At 37.1% G+C, this 20630-nt stretch overlaps 2 protein-coding genes across 2 annotated transcripts; both read left to right on the top strand.

Moving 5' to 3' along the window:
* The first annotated feature begins 180 nt into the window (after positions 1–180).
* Positions 181–10034, top strand: LOC140932104 (uncharacterized). Its single transcript, XM_073381758.1, has 17 exons — positions 181–394; positions 1155–1271; positions 1959–2072; positions 2678–2797; positions 3130–3252; positions 3874–3996; positions 4236–4358; positions 4537–4659; positions 4884–5006; positions 5258–5380; positions 5632–5754; positions 5981–6103; positions 6574–6699; positions 7159–7564; positions 8565–8744; positions 9130–9434; positions 9910–10034. The coding sequence occupies exons 1-17, from the start codon at positions 181–183 to the stop codon at positions 10032–10034; spliced, it is 2691 nt and encodes an 896-aa protein (XP_073237859.1).
* A 6720-nt stretch (positions 10035–16754) lies between these two features.
* LOC140930863 (uncharacterized) lies at positions 16755–19096 on the top strand. Its single transcript, XM_073380576.1, has one exon. The coding sequence runs from the start codon at positions 17649–17651 to the stop codon at positions 18708–18710; it is 1062 nt and encodes a 353-aa protein (XP_073236677.1). The 5' UTR covers positions 16755–17648; the 3' UTR covers positions 18711–19096.
* Positions 19097–20630: the final 1534 nt, after the last annotated feature.

Here is a 20630-nt window from a genome sequence, read left to right as displayed (position 1 = left end):
TTTTAATGAAAGAAAGAAAAATGTATGCTAACACTTTTTCGGCCAATGGAAAGGCTGAAAATTCAGCTCAGTAAAGTTCTAAAAGTGAAGCACTATAAAAGGCCAACTTTGCGTCACATAGGCGTCTGTTCTTTTTGAACTTTGGGACACAACGCAGACTCGTTAATCTGTGGATTTACAATGAATCTTCTTGTCGTGTCTATACTGGTGACTTTACACTGGCTCACTACCGATGGAAAAAACCTGTTGGGTGAAGGAGCAATCGAAACTAATGACGATGCTCCTAAGTTTTTGAATTTCTACGAAGAAGAACCAGAGAGTTTTGTCGACGAAATCGAGGATTTCTTTCCCGAACGATATACTGAGGACCAGTTCAGTGGGGAATCGTCTGGAAGTAAGATGACTTAATTAAATTTTTTTTTTCAATTTTTTATTCAGCTATTTTTACTAGCCTACAATATGTTTACCACGATATTCAGTGAATTTGCTGGAAACGCTTCCTCACAAGCCTCTGATTATTTCTCCTTCTACGAGTTAGTTCCGTCCCTTTTCCGCGTGCAACAAAGGAGACAGGAGACATAATTGACCTAGACTCACTATCAAAATAAAATGAAGAGAAAATAATTAAAACTGGGCTAAGAGTTAACATTAAATATTAAAAAAATTATCAAAACCACGAAAAATGATTGGGTCAAACAAGAAATGTTTGCCCTTCTTTCACACACTTACCATAGATACTTGTGGTTTGGAACAATCTTTGTCTTTTTGAAATCTGTGTCCAGGTTAGCCTTTTCTTCACTACCTGAAACCAGAGATCCTTGTTGAAAAAGGTTCTTGTGTGCCTTACTTGTTAGTTATGTTTCTTATAACTCATGCATTCTTTTGTTTTTGTTTGGCGATAGAATTCTTAGTATTTTTATATTTGTTTTCGACATAGTATTTGTACATGGTTGTAGACCTCTCGCGGTCTTCCTCACGCGTGCTCTCTAACTACTGTGTCTGAAAAGAAAAATTAGAGATATTGCTCGAAGTCTAACATGGTGTGTTGCTCATGTGAATTTTTGTCCACACTGATCAACGCCACATAATGCTTTAAAACAGCCTTGTATATTTTCTTTTAAATTGATGTTAAAATAAATTTAATTTTGTTTCAGTTCAGAGTCCTTGTGCCGAGAACCCCTGCCTAAATGATGGAAACTGCTCAGTGGTTGCTGGTGAAGACTACTCTTGCGTATGCCCGGGTGGATATTATGGAAAGAACTGTGAAACAGGTACTTTAAGGAAGCATTTCAATCTACACTTCTTTTGATTTCTAAGAGCGCTGCATTGTAAGAAAAAAAAGGTTAAGTGAAGAATGATCAAACCCCACAAAAAGGGGCTGCTTTTAAAAAGTTCTCTTTTTGAAAAACAAATAAAAAGATATCTGGAAAAAGTGATAAACTGAAAAAAGACTACAGGAGAAACGTGACAATAGATTTTATGCATTTAGGACCGCCATTATACAGTAAGCAAGTAGGAAAATGTTTGAAAGGAATAACGAAACGGAACTGTCGTGTTTATTTCACGCTATTCTTATATCAGTCAACTACACTAAGGCTCAGTTCGAACGTCGAACTTTTCATGTACCGAAAATCATCGAAATTGGTCGACCCAAATGATATAAGCTTGATGTTTTTTTTTTCAGCCGTGGAACTTAATTAGTCGAATTCAATTCTCTTTCACGATGTACAAGGGTCTGATATGCTTATTAGTCGAAAAAGATTACATTAATTTATGCATTAGGTTAAGGACATGAAAAGTTCCTCTTTTAAACTGGGCTTAAGATAAAAGATTTGTAAATTTATGAAAATTAAAGCGATTGTTAACAAAAAGAACCACTGGTGTTTAGGAGTGGACCTGCCTAATTTATTACCTTAATCTAGCGTCAAGTAAGAATACATCTGTTTTTATTTTCATAGCAAACCTGTGTTACAAGAACCCTTGTAAAAACGGAGGTGAATGCAAGTCTCGCGCTGGCCGCAGTTACTATTGTAAATGTGCAGAAGGATTTCAAGGAAAAAACTGCGAAGAAGGTAGTAAAAGAATTACAACCATCAAAAACGATTTTCCAAAGTTGGTTCACCGCCCGTTTTAGGATCTTCCCTCTGTAAAAAAATGCGAATTCTTATTTAATTCAAACATGGAAAGAGCTAGTTTCTTTTAGGGATTCCAAGACATTTTCAGCAATTTGCAAACAGTGTGTTTATGGCAATATCGGCCTTTAAAATTTGCAGAGGTTTCTGGGTGGCTAAAAAGCAATAAATTTTGTACAGTTTTAATATTTTTGAAACAACATTTTGCAAAAACTCATATATCAAACTCAGATTTTTAGACGTGGCTAATTCTACTCTGATCTTTTGTAATTAAGAGTTTATTTTTATCACTGTTTATGACTTGATCAGGCTACAAGGCTATAAATAATTGCAACTATAAAATAAGCACATTGCATCTTCAGGCCAGGCAGTTTAAAGCCCAATTAGTAATCCTGGTAACTACAGTCCTGGATTTACCCAAATCTTCCATCAATCGGTCCACCTAGGGTTGTCATAGTAACACATTCAATGGTATTTAGTCATCACGAACAGCTTTCAAATAAAAAATGTGCCAATTTTGTATTCAAATAACATTTTGTTCATAGACGTAAACGAGTGTTCTGGTGATGTTTGTGGTGAAAATGCCAACTGCGAAAATACAGTGGGTTCTTACATTTGTACTTGCAAATCTGGATACGCCAGGAGAAATATGACAGGCTGTTTAGGTAAGGGGAACATTAATTATTATTTCCATTAGAACATTAATTATTTTTGCCTCTAGATTATAATTTTCGCTGATTATTTTTTCTAGCTGAATAGTTAGAGATGGCGAATTTTTAATTTTCTGAAACGCTGGTCTTCTGTGACAGTCACAGATTTGTATAATTTTTTGTATATTTATCTTGAAAAATTTAACTATCGTCCTTGGGATTTTAAATGCTCGTTCCTATTAGACAGAAAAACACTCCAAAATACTTCCAAAAATTTTTTCCGATCAACAAGCTATTTTTTAGATAGTTAACTTTAGAGAAATAACCAAACAATATTCTTTTCCTAGATATCAACGAGTGTGCTATCGGCGCTCATGCCTGTGGCCCTCATGCCAAGTGTAAAAATACTGTTGGATCTTACACTTGTACCTGCAAAAAGGGATTCACAGGAAATGGAAAAACATGCACAGGTAAGATTTTCTTAACTCACTGATTTCTTCTTTCAAATTCAAAACGAATGGTCTTAATGTTCAGATATTCTTTTGTGTGCACAAACATACCGAGATGACGTTAAATATTATTCTCTTATCTGCTTAAAATGATTCCAGAAATAAACAGTGATACATGACATGAACAGGTGAAAACTGTTGTAACAGCATATGTAACTGCTTTAGGACACAAAAACAAACGACATGTCAAAGAAATAATCTCATGATACTTTGTCCTTAGATATCAACGAATGTTCTACCGGCGCTGATGCCTGTGACGTTAATGCCAAGTGCAAAAATACTGTTGGATCTTACACTTGTTCCTGTAAAAACGGTTTTACAGGAAATGGAAAAACATGCACCGGTAAGATTGACTTGACTAATTGCCTAGTTCTTCCGTATGCAAAGAAAAACAATCGTCTTTTCCTGATCTTCCGATCAAATGACGCAACATAAACTAATCTTGCTCTATGGTGTTGCCAAAACTGTAACATAGTTTAAACTGTTTAACCCCGTAGTGAAGTGGCTTTAAGATACTTACAGTAAAAAAGAAAGTTACGATCTGTTTAAAAGTGAAATAATACCGTGATTCTCTTTTCTTAGATATAAACGAATGTTCTACCGGCGCTGATGCTTGTGACGTTAATGCCAAGTGTAAAAATACTGTTGGATCTTACACTTGTACCTGCAAAATCGGTTTTACAGGAAATGGAGAAACATGCACCGGTAAGATTTACTTGACTTACATGACAAGCGTTTCCGAAAGAAAAAGAAAGGTGTTCATTTCAGATTTTCCTATAAATAACGAAACATAAACTAATAGCGCTTAGTGGTATTACTATTACATAGTTTTTAACTTTGTAACCGTGTAGTTGTTTAGTAGCTTCAAAATGCTTGAAAGTATTTCTAAGAAAAAATGATCTGTTTAAAACGCAAATCTGAATCTTGTGATATTCTGTGCTTAGACATCAACGAGTGTTCTACTGGTGCTGATGCCTGTGACGTTAATGCCAAGTGCAAAAATACTGTTGGATCTTACACTTGTACCTGCAAAAAGGGTTTTACAGGAAATGGAAAGACTTGCACTGGTAAGATTTTAACTGACATAACCACAGGCTCTTCCAAACGGAAAAGTGATTGTTAAGTGGTATCACTGTGAACTGTTTAACCTTATAGCAAAATAACTTTCGGAGTCCTGAAAGTTCATCACTAAGGAAATAGCGATCTATTTAAAACTGAAATAATCTCGTGATATTTTGTTCTTAGACATCAACGAATGTTCTACCGGCTCTGATGCCTGTGATGTAAATGCCAAATGCAAAAATAATGTTGGATCTTACACTTGTACCTGCAAAAACGGTTTCACAGGAAATGGAGAAACATGCACTGGTAAGATTTACTTATCAGACTGGTTTATTCCTTCCTTTTCAGATGTTCTTTTGTTTTCAAGAACATCCATCACATTTATAGATGTTATTCTCAAATAATCAAAGCAGGTTGATACATTACATTAACAGGCTTAAAATATTATCACACCATATTTAACTGCTTTAGAAAGCTTTAAAAGTAAACGACCTAATAAACTGAAAAAATCTCGTGATACTCTGTTTTAGATATCAACGAATGTTCTACCGGTGCTGATGATTGTGACGTTAATGCCAAGTGTGAAAATACTGTTGGATCTTACACTTGTACCTGCAAAATCGGTTTTACAGGAAATGGAAAAACATGCACTGGTAAGATTTTTACTTTGGCTTAATGACCAGCTCTTCCAAAAAGAAAAAAAAATCAATTGTTTTCGTTTCCAGTTCAGTTACTTTCAAATAAGACAAATTAAGCGATAGCGCGTATCGCTTAGTAATAATATTGTTGCATAGTTTAAACTGTTTAACCCCATAGTAAAGTGCGTTAGGAGACCCGAAAGAAAATTTGTAAGAAATAACGATCTATTTAAAAGTGATTTAATCCCGTGATACTCTGACCTTAGATATCAACGAATGTTCTACCGGCGCTGATACCTGTGACGTTAATGCCAAGTGTAAAAATACTGTTGGATCTTACACTTGTATCTGCAAAAAGGGTTTTACAGGAAATGGAAAAACCTGCACTGGTAAGATTTTACTTGGCTTGATTTTACTGACGTGCTCTTCCCTAAAGAAAAATGATCGTCTTCTTTTCCAGATCAGTTTATTGCAAATAACGCAACACAAGCGAGATCTGTCGCTTAGTAGTATTACTTCTGCGTAGTTTCAAATGTTTAACCCTGGGGTAAGGTGACTTTAGGATACCTGAAAGTATATTGCTAAGAAAAAAAAACGATCTATTTAAAACTGAAATAATCTTGTGATTCACTGTTCTTAGATACCAACGAATGTTCTACCGGCGCTGATGCTTGTGACGTTAATGCCAAGTGTAAAAATACTGTTGGATCTTACACTTGTAATTGCAAAAAGGGTTTTACAGGAAATGGAAAAACATGCACTGGTAAGATTTTATTATCTTACTGAATTGTCCTTCTTAAAGAAAAAGCTCTTCTCCACTTTCAGATTTTTCTTTCAAACGACACAATATTACGGATGATTCCGCTTAACAGAATAGCTTTTACATACTTTATAACTACCCTGTAGTGAAATGCCTTCAACAAACATGAAAGGATTTCAAAGAATTTTACGATTTATCCAAAACTAATCTTGTGATATTCTGTTCCTAGACATCAACGAGTGTGCTACCGGTGCTGATGCCTGTGACATTAATGCCAAGTGCAAAAATACTGTTGGATCTTACACTTGTACCTGCAAAAAGGGTTTTACAGGAAATGGAAAGACATGCACTGGTAAGATTTCTTTCTTTCTGGCTGGTAGTCTTGATAATTATTCAGACCTTCCTTTTTTTCCAACAACATAAGAATAAAATGTGTTTAATAATAACATACAAACTCTCTTCCTCAAACGATGGATCCGCGCCATCTTGTCTTGTTCCTATCGTGGACTCTTTCTTTTCCAGCAGTTCTTTTAGCTCTTGTAAATCTTTCGATAGAGTGTCAAGTTTACTCTTCAAGCCTTCGGTTCCCCTAATTTCCGTCATTATTCAGAGACATTTGTGTTGAAGTTTGAGCGACTCCAAAAAATTATGCATGCCACCTAGGCCTCAAGCGCACGCTTTCCCATTAACTCCTCGTGTATTTTTTCAACACTCCCACTAATTGAATAAGAAGGGAGCCAAGATATGGCAAATGTCTTGTAATACAAGAACCTCATAACAACTCATAGCAAATATTCATAGCTGTAAACTGTTTCTTTTTAGATATTGACGAATGTGCTGTGCAGAATGGTGGATGCTCTCACGACTGTGAAAACATACCTGGCAGTTACGAGTGCGTTTGCCCAGATGCAGAGCTCTCATTGGCTGAGGACAACCATACTTGTGAAGGTAACACAGGACATAGTGGTCACTGTATGGACAATGTCAAATGTCAACAGTTAGTAGCTCATACAATAGTTGTTACTTGTTTTTTGAAAGAAAATTTTTGATAACGCAAAAATTAATTTCTCGAAAAGGGTAAAAGATGATTGCCGTGGACGTTTCCCGCCATCTCCTACTGATTAGCGTCAAAGTGTTTTAGACTTCCAGATTACTTTAGAGGAATTTCTTAGGATATTCTTGGTGTTCATAAGCAACTGCAGAATTTAGTACAGCATTTGATCTTGCAGTTAAGCTTCCTTCGCTTGACACCTCTTATTTCATCTGATGAAAATCCTACTACTTAGCTGAGAATAATTGGCGTGAAGATGAACCTATAAATTTCTTGCAAATCTCCCACGATATAACCTGACCCTTGTAGATGGGTGATCAGCTCTTATTAAAAACCGTCTACATTTTTTTCTTCAGCAAAAGGCGTGCTCGTCCGTTGCCTTCAAAACAAGATGTCCATCGCTATCCCCAAGCCCATTCTCAAAGGAATGGACCGAGAGCATATTCGTCTCTTGGACCCAAAATGCGGAGCAACTGAGAATGCCACACATTTCACTCTGACAACAGCACTGACGAAATGCAACACAACACGAAGACACACCAAGTCTTCCATTGTATATAGCAACACTGTGCTGGAGATTCCGCTGAAAAATAATGACATCATTACCCGTGTCAGGGAAATTGAGATTCCATTCAGTTGTTACTATTCAAATAAAAGAACAGCCACAGCCGTTGGAATGAGGCCCGAAAACCGAAAGCTGGTTTTCTCGGAGAAAGGAAAAGGAAACTTCACCGTTATGCTGGAATTATTCCACAACAAAAGGTTTGAAACAAATTAGAACGTAAACATACTCATTGCTTAAAACAAACAAACAAACAAACAAATAGCCAGTAAAACGAAACACTTATTTGAGGATCTGAATGGTGGCATCTCGATAACACTAAACACTTCAGTTTTGGCTCTCTAACATGAAACATTGAAATTTCAGGCATTTTAACACTAACAGTAAAAAATTCACCTAATCAGCTCCTCCCGTAACAGTAATTTTTTCCAGAGAGAAACAAGGACGGCTCCAAAAAGGCCAATATTATTTGGTTTAGCATTTCAAGGAGTTTCCGGCCATTCTCCGGCAATTTCCGATTATTTCAAAGGATTTCTGAAGACTACCGAAGATTCCCAAAAACTGGAGAAGATTTTCGAAGATGTCAGAAAACTGCCGAAGATTTTCAAGGAAACCCTCCAAAAATCTTGACTTTATTTTTGTCGCTAATTTCACATATGAAAGATATATTTTTTACAGCTTACAGATAGGATTTTTTTTTCACGAAAAACCGGCCTCCAAGCACTTAACTGTATTTTCTCCGGAAACAGTAAACATTAAAAGATTGGCCAGGTTAATAGCAGACACTTAAAATTTTGGCTAAATAACAATAAAAACTAAACCCTATTCAAACCATCTTAATTTCCTTTGACTTGATCCTTTCCTTTTATTAATCTAAAACAACCTTGTGCTTTGCAGGGGTATTGTAACGGTAGAAATCTATATATTTTTATGTGGAAGACCAGGGAACCGAGTGTCTCCAATGGTTATTTCTAATTGTAAAGTCAAAAAGGATAAGGCTTCAAATCGACTTTAAGCGACTTTGTAAAATACCTCTTAGTTACTGGGTTGACCGTCAGGATATTGGACGCTGAAAAATGCCTTTCCACTCACTCTTATTTTTAAAACTAGCAACTTACCTTTATTGCACGACAACAAATACTGAACATACTAGGCCAGTTTTTGATAACAGAAGTACCTTACCATTTGTTATGTTTTCAGATTCATCACATCATATAGTGCCAATGACTACCCATTGTCCTTTAAACTCCGACAATTGATGTTCTTCCAAGCAAAAGTTCAGAGCAAAGACAAGAGGCTATCAATCTTGGCTGAAAAATGTTTCGCAACACCAACTTCTGATCAGAAAAACTCGAAGAAACATTTCATAATGGATAATGGGTAAGACAAGAGCATTTTTGTCATTGCTCTGTTCATATAACAGTGTTTCGAATAATATCCTCATTATCTTTTTCACTATGTACAACACGAAACCCCACTCCAGCTTTCTCCACATCTACCTCGAGACTAAGCCAAAGAAAAAGGATATGAGGAAAAGATAAAGGGTGAATCTTAAAGAACTTTCGTCATTACTTTCTTCAGACAACCATCTTATGACTATTCTTTATTACCTCGGCAAAACACAGCTTATAAATGATGAAAACTCTCTGCTCTATACTTGAACTACTTTTGTCCGTAAAAAGGTATCTGTAACATTATCAGGAATTACTGTATTGCCTTTCTCATTAATTTTTTACTTTGACATAAACACTTTTTCCTTGGTTAGATGTCCGGTTGACGATACAGTGGAACTCTATCCCTCCCCCACGGGCACATTTCGATTTAGTTTGGAAGCCTTTGAATTTGTGGATGAGCCATTTGTCTTCGTTCATTGTCACGTGATCGTCTGCAACGCGACAGATCCGCAATCCAGATGTGCACGAGGATGTGAAAAGAAGCCTCGGCTCAGACGTGAAGTCCAACATCACAAGATATATTCCTTGGTGCAAGGACCAATGACGCTGGATCGTAATAAGGAATACAAGGAACCAGACAATAATCTCGCTATTGACAGCAAAATGGATTCTACAGGTATTACAAACTCACAATATTTTGCACGACAGTCGCCTTTCTCTTAACGGACATTGCTCCTTCCCGAGGTCCCTTTACCCTTTAAATACTTCAACTAGTGAAATCCCTGGCCTTACATAAACCTGAGGGCTAACAAAGTGAGGCCCAGGCCATTTGGGCAGAGCCTTCGAGCTATAGGCCATTATAGGATGACCCCCACCCCCGAAATAGACATCTAAATCTGACCCCTGCCATTCAATCAAATGCCTTGAAGCTCCAGTACTACAGTTTTTTGTTGCAAACAACCAAAGAGACAGCACGAACAGTTTAAATCCCGTAATGTTAATTGCAACTTTACATTATGAGAACAAGTTAAATGAAGAAAGGACCCGCAATATTTATTTCATTCCTAATTAGTTAAAAGAATACAGTGCTGATGATAACATTAGTTAGTTGTTTTATTAACTTGTTGTTTGTCTTAATTTTTGCTTTGTAGCTGGAGGCAATTTTCCGCTGCTCGCAGCCATGGCTGCCATGACATGTTTGAGCATTTTCGGTGTCACATTCATGATTCTCAGAAAAAGATCACGTGGTGACAACTACTTTTTAGTGAAAAACTGAGATTCTTGTTGTAGAACTGAACTCAATAAAAGCAATTTCTTAAACCAAGCTTTTGCTGTGTCTTTTTCTGGGTACAGAAGCTTCTGGGTCAATCATTGGGCCAGGTGCGCTATGATCTAGGTAGTGGTCGTCGCCGAAATATGATGAAGAACAACCAGTTTTGATTTGAATTCTCTTGTCTCAAAGTGAAAGACCTCTTAACTTTAGACATATCACTTTCTTATATTATTCTACAGTCTTATATTACCTGATTACCTAAGAGTGGTCAAATTTCATTTTTTTTAATCGGTGATCCTGATACAGCGGCTAATATCGTCCCCAGGGCTTCTCTGTTAGAAAAATGGGAGGGGTGGGAGCCCTGGCGACGAGGTAAAAATCGACCGATTTTGTATGTCCTGTGAATTGTCATTTTACATGTTCCCTATAGTCTTGAGCTTTCACATCCTTGTTCACTTTTTTCGTTTTCCCATACCAGCCCTTAGCACAAAAAGCCCTTCAACAGTTTTCATCCACTAGTCTGGAAACTCATCAGTTTAGCAAGACCGAACTACTCCTGGGAGGCGTCCACAGCTGCATAATAAAAGGAATTAAAATGACTGCAAAAACCTTGGACGAAGATCTTGCTAGTTATAAACGTTGTATCTCTAGAAAAAGATCTAATCAGCCAAAATATTAAGAACCAATAACGAGAAGTGCAAAGACTACTGCAAATCTGATCAGAATAACATGTATTATTTGTTTGTTTGTTTTTTTTATTGTGATTCCTATCATAAGTTCTGAGTAACATCTGAAAACCTGAAGAAGGCTCAGCAGCACCCAACGAGACTATAGTTCAAAACCACTTAAACATAGCATTGTTAAACGTATTTTAGTAATTATATGGTAGATATAGGCATATTTTTATCCCGCAAATATTTTTCTTCTATTCGGATTTCCTAGCTGAAAGTCTAGTGATCCGAAAATTATAGGGATCAAAAGTTACCTTTTCGAAAATTTCGGCCAGAAAAAAGGCTCTCCAAAATTCTAGGTGACCTTGTTAGGGTAAAAAATTGTTAAAAATGGCCAATTATACTACATTTTAGACGTTTGAAAATCTTAGGAGAGGCAGGCAAGCAAGAAATTTTACAACAAATGTTCCGAAAATTCTAGATCTCAAATCGTCTTCCGAACAGATATTTTCCGAAAATCGACGTTGGGTACCCCTGAAGGCTGGCATGGCCAACCCAAATATTGTTATGAAAAAACAATACACGTTGTTCTGATCAGCTTTGCAGTGGTCTTTGGACTTCTCGTTATTGGCTTCCAAGTACCACTAGATTCTGCTAAAACTGATTCTAAAAAGTTCACTTCCAGAGGTGGTCAATTCAAAATCTAATAGAAAAATTAAAAAAATCTTGCAAAATGGTGAAAAAAGGAATAGGACTTTGTAAAGTCATTTGAAAGGTAACACCATAGGATTTCATCCATAGAGACTCGACAGTTTTAAGTATATAGTAAATAAACAGTACCATGTGAAAGTACTGTGGGAGAAGTCGAAGAGGTTTTATTTGAATGGCCACAAAGACACTATGGCACTTATCCACAGACTCAGAAGTTAAGAGCTCAGGACTGCAGATAATGGTTAGACAATTGTTTTTTACATTGTGTTGGAAGATCTTGGAATCATGATCTCAGCGAGAACTTAATTATGCCTTTGCTCAGCGGTGGTCAAGTGGCAGTGATCCATGATGTGATTAGTTAAACACTTAATTAAATCTGGCTTCCATGACCCTATGCAGGAGCCGAGTAATCGACTCCTGCCCTCATGAAATGAAACACTATCGTTGAAAGTGTCCGGAAGGGCGATTGCCAAGAAGGTTTAAAAAGTGAGGCTTTATAACACATTTAACATTTTAGTCCAACGTACTGTGCGAAATGTTTTAAACATAGTGAACGAAATATGTTTTTTTATTGGGAAGTCAGTAATATCTCTCTTGCATCTAGTCTCCTTCGATGCCGCTAGGGCCGTAGGCACACAAGCTACCCGCCCCCACCCAGCCCGAGCGGCTGCAAAGGAGACCACGTTATATATAGACCCATAGACCCCATTAAAATTAATTTATTCCCTTAGCAGCTTTAAGAATTCATATTGGACAATGTAAAAATGCGAAAAATTTGCCTTATCTCAGCTTATTGCGGAAAAGTGAAATTACAAAAATCGCTCGAAGCTTTTTTTTTTCTTCTGTGTTTTTGAAGCGATGAGAGCTTCTTCTGTGATCCTGAAATTGTTAAAAGCATTGTTTCTCGTTTATTTTCGCCGCTTTCCTTGAATATCTTGCCAAGATTTCATTCGATCCAAAAATGACTTGATTAGGTAGGAGTGATTGGTGCATTAAGACGGAATCCATCAGGAAATTGAGTAATTTCAACTTTCAGTGGACAAATACCTTGTACTAGAACAATTTAAACAATACCGCATTTTTTTACGTTTTTCAAGGGCGATAGAATGGATATAATTTATTATCTCTCTTGATTATCTATAATAACACCCAAGACTATTTCTCATGGGAGCCTGAGAAAATAATGTCAAATTTCACAAGAATTTTGAAAACACAGTTAAAATTGTGAAAATTTCATGTGTAAGATGTCACTGTTTTGTGAAATTTGACATTCGTTTTCTCGAGCCCTCAAAAGAAATTTTCTTTGGTGTTATTACATCTATAACTCTTGAAAAATATAAAAAAAAGAATGCGATGTTGTTTACATTATTCTGGTACAAGGTTTTTGTCCATTGAAAATTAAAATTACTCAATTTCCTGATGGATTCCGTCTTAATTTTTCGAAAATTTTTGGATAATTTTTTAAGTGTTTTTAATGCATGGGAATTAGGATAAGGGGTTGTTAAAAATTAAAAAATGAAGTGAATATTCAGTAGACAAATACCAGATAGTCCACCACCACAACAAGGTGCCTCTGATCCCATTAGTGGACTATTATTATGTCTTTCTACCCTTATACTACTACGTGAGAAATTTCTGCAATTTGATTGGCTCAGAGCAGTGGTATTTCAGCTTAATTTGAAATACCTACATGTGAAAATTACAAACCTTTCGCGGGCAGTAGTATAAACAAATAATAGCATGATTTGTATGTGATATTTGGCATAAATACCACTTGTGATATTTCAAAATTGTCTCAAATTTCACTCGCCTGGCGGCTCGTGAAATTAAGCATAACGATTTTGAAATATCACTTGTGGTATTTATGCCAAATATCACTACAAATCATGCTATTACCTATACTAATATAGTCTTAATATTACCCACTCAAATCAACACAATTTCTCTAAAAGATAACCAGATTGTGCTCTTAAAAGGACTTGTACTTAAGTTTATTCAATTTCTTCTCTCTGTATTAAACTAAGACAAGGAATTTGAATGACCTCGAATTCTTACTTTTCCTGTAAGGAACCTTATAAATCGTAAAGTTACGGGGCATTTTATCGCTTTACCATGGTTACTGAGCCCACATGTTGAATTTGGGAGCCCTGTGGGTTCAGGAGTGACGCCTGATGAGAACGCCTGAAGACGGCAATATTCAGCAATAACTTCCTGAAGTTGATATAAAGTTTTGAATAAAGATCACGGGCCTTAAAAACGGGAAAATACAGAGAGTGCTTTCACGTTAACGGAGATATTCTAATGGAGGGATATTGGTTGTCCCAGTATAAGTTGCCTCGACAGTCAGAAAGCTGTAAGAGATGAATTAGCAAATCAATTTAAAACAAACTTTATCACGGTTGATTAGAAAATGGTTTGAGAGTCACGAAAGCAGGAAGAAGCAGAAGTGTAATCACGCTTAACCGCAAAGAAAGCTTTAAGAAGTCGTCTAGAGGAAACAACTTATTTTGAGTAGAATAGAGCAATTTCTTTTTGAGTATTAAAGCTGGATAATTTCCGATTGTCTTCCGTTATAAAATTTTACTCAAAGTTTGCGTGGCATTGCGTGGGAGCAGAAAAATAAAGGTGGTTCTTTCGTCAGAACCTTAAAATACGTCAGCAGCAAAAAAATTAACCGGAAATGACAATTTTGAACAAATACGCCCAGGCACACGTACGCTTAGAAAAACTGACTCTTGCTTTTATTAAAACATTCCTTTAAAAAAACGACGACCAAAAGAACCAGGTAAGATTTCGAAAAACAGATTAAACAAAAACATTTCATGGTAACTGTTTTGTGCGAGTAAAAATTATCAAGGCATAGAGCGTTATTGGTGTGGTCTAAATATTGATATTGTCCATCTGAATCCTGTGGTAAAGTAGACAAAAACCATGTTTATTCGGCATGGTTATTTTATATATTTTTATTCTACGGCTTCAAGTGTTTTTTAAAATTATTTTTATTAGTTTTTATTTATTTATTTGACCTTATTTGCTGTTATTATGTCAATATAACCCCTATTGTGACAGGTGAATAAATTAGTACTTATTAAAATACTTCGACTTATTACTTATGCTCTTCATATTCGTCTTGTTATCAGTATTGATTATTATTATTATTGTTACGAGACATTAGTTTTTACCAAATCAGTGGATAGCTTTAACTTTTTCCATGCTCTTGATTGGCACCTGGAACTCGCAATGTCCTTGGATACTTGGCTATACACTGTTTTAGTACGAGAGTCAAAATAGCTAGCTCGTCTCGTTTCGTCAAAGGTTTGGGAGACAAAAATTTAGCGATAATGAAGCAACCTTAACAACAAGTACCAAGGAAGCGGCGAAATTGTTAGTATTTACTGGTGGGTAAAAATTGATTTTCCAACAAAGTTAATTGGCAGTAAAATCATAACAATGCGCATGACAAAATCTTCGCCGAAGTATTGGTAAACACCGTCAATTAAAACGTCAGCAAAAATCTTACATACCAATTTCTTATATTCACTCAACATTACCTTTTAATGTTTATATCCAACTGTAAAACAACTGCCCCCCACCCTACTCAATTTTAGACTATCTTAAGGACGTTTTGAAGCTCAAGTCGCCAAAAAGAACTTTAACACGGCTTAAACGTCAGAAACAATTTTTGAAGTGAAATAGATAAGATGGCTGTAATTTTCAAAAATCGTCTTTTCTCGGCGCAATTGAAGAAAGAAACAGTCTGGCTAAAGTAATGTAAAAAAAAGTTTCACTAAAATGTGCCTTATCTAATCTTCGTTAGTAGACCCTAAGTTAAGGCGTATAACCGAGGTCTCTGCAGTCATGATCTCCTCTATACTAAATTCAGATGAGATATCATGTCTAGACATGCGCTCTTGCTTCTGGGTAACGGAAAATCAATGACGAAAAACAGACGGAACGTGTTCCTCGAAAAGTGTATCAATAGCGTCAAGAGCCTATGACTAGACCTGGGCTATTGATCATAGTGTGTACACTAAATCATGTGTGCTCACACACGCTACACTCAGGGGCACTCAACGACAATATAGTTCAAGGCCATAAAAAACGGTAGATATAGGCATATTTTTGTCCCCTAAAAACTTTTCATCTGTTCGGATTTCCTAGCTGAAAGTCTAGTGATCCAAAAATTATAGGAATCAAAACTTGCCTTTTCGAAAACTTCAGCCAGAAAAAAGGCTCCCGAAAGTTCTAGGTGACCTTTTTAGGGTAAAAATCTGTTAAAAATGGGCAATTATACTATTTTTCAGATGTTCGAAAATCCTAGGAGAGGCAGGCAAGCAAGAAATTTTACAACAAATGGTCCGAAAATTCTAGATCTCAAATCGTCTTCCGAACAGATATTTTCCAAAAATTGTCGTTGGGTGTCCCTTTACAGTCGATAGTCTTTTCTCCATCAGTAGCGTAGAAGCCGTACATAGCCAAGTAATTTATCTTTTATGATTATATTCAATATATAGTTGTTGTTACTTTCTTTCTTACTGAACTTTTATTTTACTTAGTTTCATTTGTCATTGTATTGACTGTTTTGGTACTGAAATCTTCATGTCGAAGATTAAGTCAATAAAGTTGTTGTTGTAATCAAATTATTTAGCCCTGTGATCGTGAGTAAAGAGATAGATATTGGTCAGCGGTTAACTTATAGCGTGCAAAAGGTGTTGTTCTCCGGAAACCAAATGATTGACTAGCTGGTAGTCATTGAAAACAAATGAATTTTTCTCTACGTTAAAATAATTTTTGCTTATCGAACAACGGACAAACTCAAAAAAATACGCAACAGATGTTTTTTTTAGCATCGAAAAGAAATTTACGCAGTCTATCTGGGAACAAATAACCCACTTCACACAAAAAGCTTGGTCACGCATCATACGCATACTTTACAAACTTTCAATAAGTAAATGCGTCATTTTATGACTAGACGCTATCGCTTTACATAGCGATGTAACTTCACCGCAAATATGCTGAATGTATTGACAACCTCTGCGGTCGACTGATCCGTGTTGACCGCTCGCTCATGACATCAAGAACCTCTTGTGAAAATTCGAATGTTTTCCAGATACTTTGACAAGCCAGAGAGACCGGAGGGGGAAAAAAGAGATCAAGCGGATTTAACACATGTAAGCTGATACAGTTGACGTAAATTTAATCTCTTAATTGCTGTTATCAAAATATAACCTCTCCTTTCTTGCCTCTATTAATTATTAAACCTATTCAGCGGAGAACTTGCCAATGAGCAACGATAATTTCCAAGATCGTATCTTTAATTCTCATAAAGTATTGGACTGATCAAACATTCAGAAGACCATTGAGGAAACATTTTATGTTGAATTCTCTGGAGCCTTTCTTAACTTTCAAACAGCAAGTGGATATTTGTGACACGCGTAACCATCAGTCAGGAAACACAGACTGACAGATGGAATATTAATGCAAACAAACCGTGTTTGATTTGGGCAAAAACAATCGTCACGATCGACACGACTGTCACATTGTAACATAAGGAAAGAGGATTTTTGATTTGAAGGTTATTAGCACCGTTGTATCTTTTTACATGCCCCAAGGGAATAACCTATTACGAACGTAGAAGTAAGCGATCGGCGCTTTAATAAATAATTTTTGGCTGAAAACAATACTTTACGCAATCGCAGAGAACGGACGCATTGGAGCAAGCTGTAATGATTAATTTAAACCGTGTCATGTCATCGACATCTCTCGATTATTATCGTGAAATTCGATTATAGTTACTTGGAGTTCTGAGGAAAGAGCACACGCGAAGGAAACAAGAATTCGCGTGAATGTGAACTTGAGGCGAATTAAACACCACGAAGACTGTTTTAGAAGATCTTTGTTTTGTCTGCGGAAGCAAGAAGAATCGATTTGCAAGAAGGCAAACGCCTTACGTTGAGTGTCGAGTTTGCATATTATACAACTGTCAGTTATCTTGTTTTCAACGGGTTGCGTGTCGCAAGTATTCATCACTGACTTCAATCTCCTCATTTGGGGGGAAAGAATAACTCGCAAAATCTATGCTTGTCGCTTGTTTTACAACATGGAATTAACTACGGCTTTAGTTGGCTGTTGACGAGCAAGGACCCCTCATGAGCTAATTCACACGGCATGCCGAGACTAGCAAGATTCGTACACTGACTGTATATTTATTTACCAAGCACGACATTCTCGGGTCATGATTAGACTTTTCTCTTGTCGTCCACTTCGAGCACGATTCAATAGTGATGGTGACGCGGGTTGGGACTACCACACGGTAGATTTGAGTATTCACACGCCAACCTACTCCGTCAAGTACCTTGGATGTGAACGGCTTTGTAGTCCCGGTGTTTCTGAAATTTGCGACACTGTTAAAGCCATTTTCGCCTCCAAGAAATCCACGCTGAAATCTCTAGACCATTACTCGCTGAAATTGACTAAACAGGAGCTGTCTTTGCGCGACAGTGACAGCACCGAAGACGAGGAAAAAGTATTCTTGTTGCGGAAGATTCGATTCTCCGGTGTGTATAAAGCGAATCAGAGAGTGTTCTTCTTTACATATCAGTTCGGAACGAAAGCCGAAGTGTTGGAATGCAACGCCGTGTTGTGCAAAAACAACAACGAAGCGAAGAGCTTGGCCAAGGTTATTAATAAGGCTTTCGGGGACGCTCGGAGCGAATTTCATCAACAAGAAGTGGCGAATCGACGGCTTCATCACGAGGGATTGAGCGAAAATAGCATGTCTGCTCTGCATGTTGACGTGATTTCAAATGTGGATGCAAACAGACTGTATTATAATATGAATGTTTTTAAGAATTCTAGGAGTAATTCGGCGGCTAGTGCGATTAGCAGCCGAGGTCGCACTCCAGACAGACTTAAACAAAGCAACCAATCTTGTCACTTGGGCGCGAGCATCGAATGGGAGAGAACGGAGAGCTCGCAAGATACGAGACAAAGCGACGTTGAAAAGACTTCAACAAGCGGCGAGTTATTTGGTTGTACTTGCGAGAAAGAATGTCTCCTTAAAGAAGACGAAAAACCGGAGGAAACGACCGAGGTTATTGAAAAACCCCCTGAACAAGAAAACTTGACTGAAACAGTCAATGAACCGGCATTTGAAATGGAAATTAAACATTCTCCGAGCAGCTCGTCGATAGAAGAAGAATTGACAGACGTTGAGAATACATGTACAGACGGACATAATTGCGAAAGAAGTTGTGACTGGTCTTCAGTATCGGGACTCGAAGAAACGGAGATATAATTTTATTATTTTGGTGTCTCGGAAACTTTCTTATCGTGACAAAATGGCGCTACGAGGTGGTGAGCTTTGAATATTCCTTGACGGAAGGCGTGAAGTGGTCATTTTTAGGAGATAAGCATTTTACATTACATTATAATACACACAAAGATAAATCATCGATTGTGTTGTCACGTAGCTCTTGGCACAGGAAAGTTCTGGACATCAAACAATGAAAATGTGTTTGGATGTAGCAGACAGAATTTTGTTTGGCGACATTTAAAAACCGGTAGACAACGTGTAGAGTAAACTTCGTATTACTGTATTATTATACTCTTAAGTTCGGCTCTTAGTGTTGTTAACAATAGAGTACAAAACAGATTACACCAATGCAAACATTCGTTTTCTAATCTGTCATGCCTCATCGAATAATACTCAAATTGCCAGAGAATGAATTATTTCGCCCTTGTATAAAGCTGGCCGGCAAACCGTTCAAGTGTATTTGCCTCGATAGCGGTAGTATGTATCTTTTGATGAACAAGTTCTTATAGCATTGACATAATTAGCTGATTTCTCTTCAGAATTGTTGATCGACCAAAGTGTTGAATTGTTTCTAATCAGTCGGTTCTTGTGTGCCTAGCTATTCATGGATTCGAGATCTATTGTCAATAGATGCAAATATGTTTGAAATGTGGGCTCTTTTTCTACGTCGGAGGGTGGCCGGACATTTTTTGACTTTTTGACAACCCTTAATGTGTCCGGAGAATTTGACGTTTTTCTGCTCAGTACTTTGTAATGGTCGAATCTCTGTCCAAACTTCTGTTGTTTAACTCTTCACAGTGTCAAGCAAATAATCGTGTTTACTTCACAAAGTCTTTGTGTTTTTATTGCATAATTTCGACCTTTTCGCTTGCTTCTTTCTCCCGGTCAAGCTAAAACATTTCGGATAGGACTGCTTTTTTTTTCCATTGACCAAAGGTTCATAAGTAAGAACTTCGTTTATTAACTCATCGACAATGTCTAAGTTGAAACTGAGAAGGCTGTCTAATAGCAATTCTGAATGAATCGATATGCATTTACCATATACTAGCTGAGCACATACGTTCCGAATCAGCGACCTGGGACCCTCGACGACTTGTCCACTAAGTACAGGTTTCTTTTACCGAACATATAGCAGATGTAGGAAGGAAAGATGATTAGGACTCAGTGGTCCACTGACGTTCACGATTGTTGTTACATGGTGTCCGCTTAAGGAAGAAAATAATTGCAAGTTGAGGCCAGCCAACGTTTTTAACGATTATTACATAGTCGCTTAACGAAGAAAATACGTGAAAGTTAAGGCTGGCCAACGTTTTTAGTTTCCATTTTGTTATAAGGGGCTCGTCTTCAAGGAGGGCCTGCATGCTTACGTACCAGTTAAATTTGAGGCAATTTCTCGGCTAGGTGGTGATATCTTAGCCCATGTTTGTCAGCAGCTGTATTCTTTGGCTTTGAGGTCTCCGTTATCAGTGAAAAAAGCCTTCATTTCTGAGCTTGCAGCTTGGTTTGAGCAACTTCCAGCTATATCGGCTGTATTTGCGGGGATTTCGTACCTATCATTTAAAATGTTGACCGTTTCTCAACTCTAAGTCAAAAAACACTTATTTTACCGTTCAGAAAAGTGCAATTCATAAATAAGTCATGCATAACCTTCAACAAACTGACAGCTAAACTTTCATCAATTTTGAGCTACATCAGTTAACCCCATCCACATCCCCATCCATGCTACATTGGGCATCATTACACGGACGTTTTCATTTCGGATACCTTACTTGCCTGTGACCTTGGTTGTTGTGGTTTACATCATACTTAACCCTTAATAACTTTGGGCAGTTTTTGTCATTGTCTTGGCTGGTGTTTCTGAGACTGCCTAAAAAGGTAATTTACTGACATACTGAAATTCGC

Source organism: Porites lutea, chromosome 3 (genome assembly GCF_958299795.1).
Source record: "Porites lutea chromosome 3, jaPorLute2.1, whole genome shotgun sequence".
NCBI lineage: Eukaryota > Metazoa > Cnidaria > Anthozoa > Scleractinia > Poritidae > Porites > Porites lutea.
This window is presented reverse-complemented; position numbering and strand designations above follow the sequence as displayed.

Excerpts from the sequence above, each read along its gene's own strand:
- LOC140932104 (XM_073381758.1), top strand. The coding sequence starts at position 181 with ATGAATCTTCTTGTCGTGTCTATACTGGTGACTTTACACTGGCTCACT. Across the intron at positions 4,660-4,883 it reads AAATGGAGAAACATGCACTG|ATATCAACGAATGTTCTACC; the intron begins GTAAGATTTACT and ends ACTCTGTTTTAG. Across the intron at positions 6,104-6,573 it reads AAATGGAAAGACATGCACTG|ATATTGACGAATGTGCTGTG; the intron begins GTAAGATTTCTT and ends GTTTCTTTTTAG.
- LOC140930863 (XM_073380576.1), top strand. The coding sequence starts at position 17,649 with ATGATTAGACTTTTCTCTTGTCGTCCACTTCGAGCACGATTCAATAGT.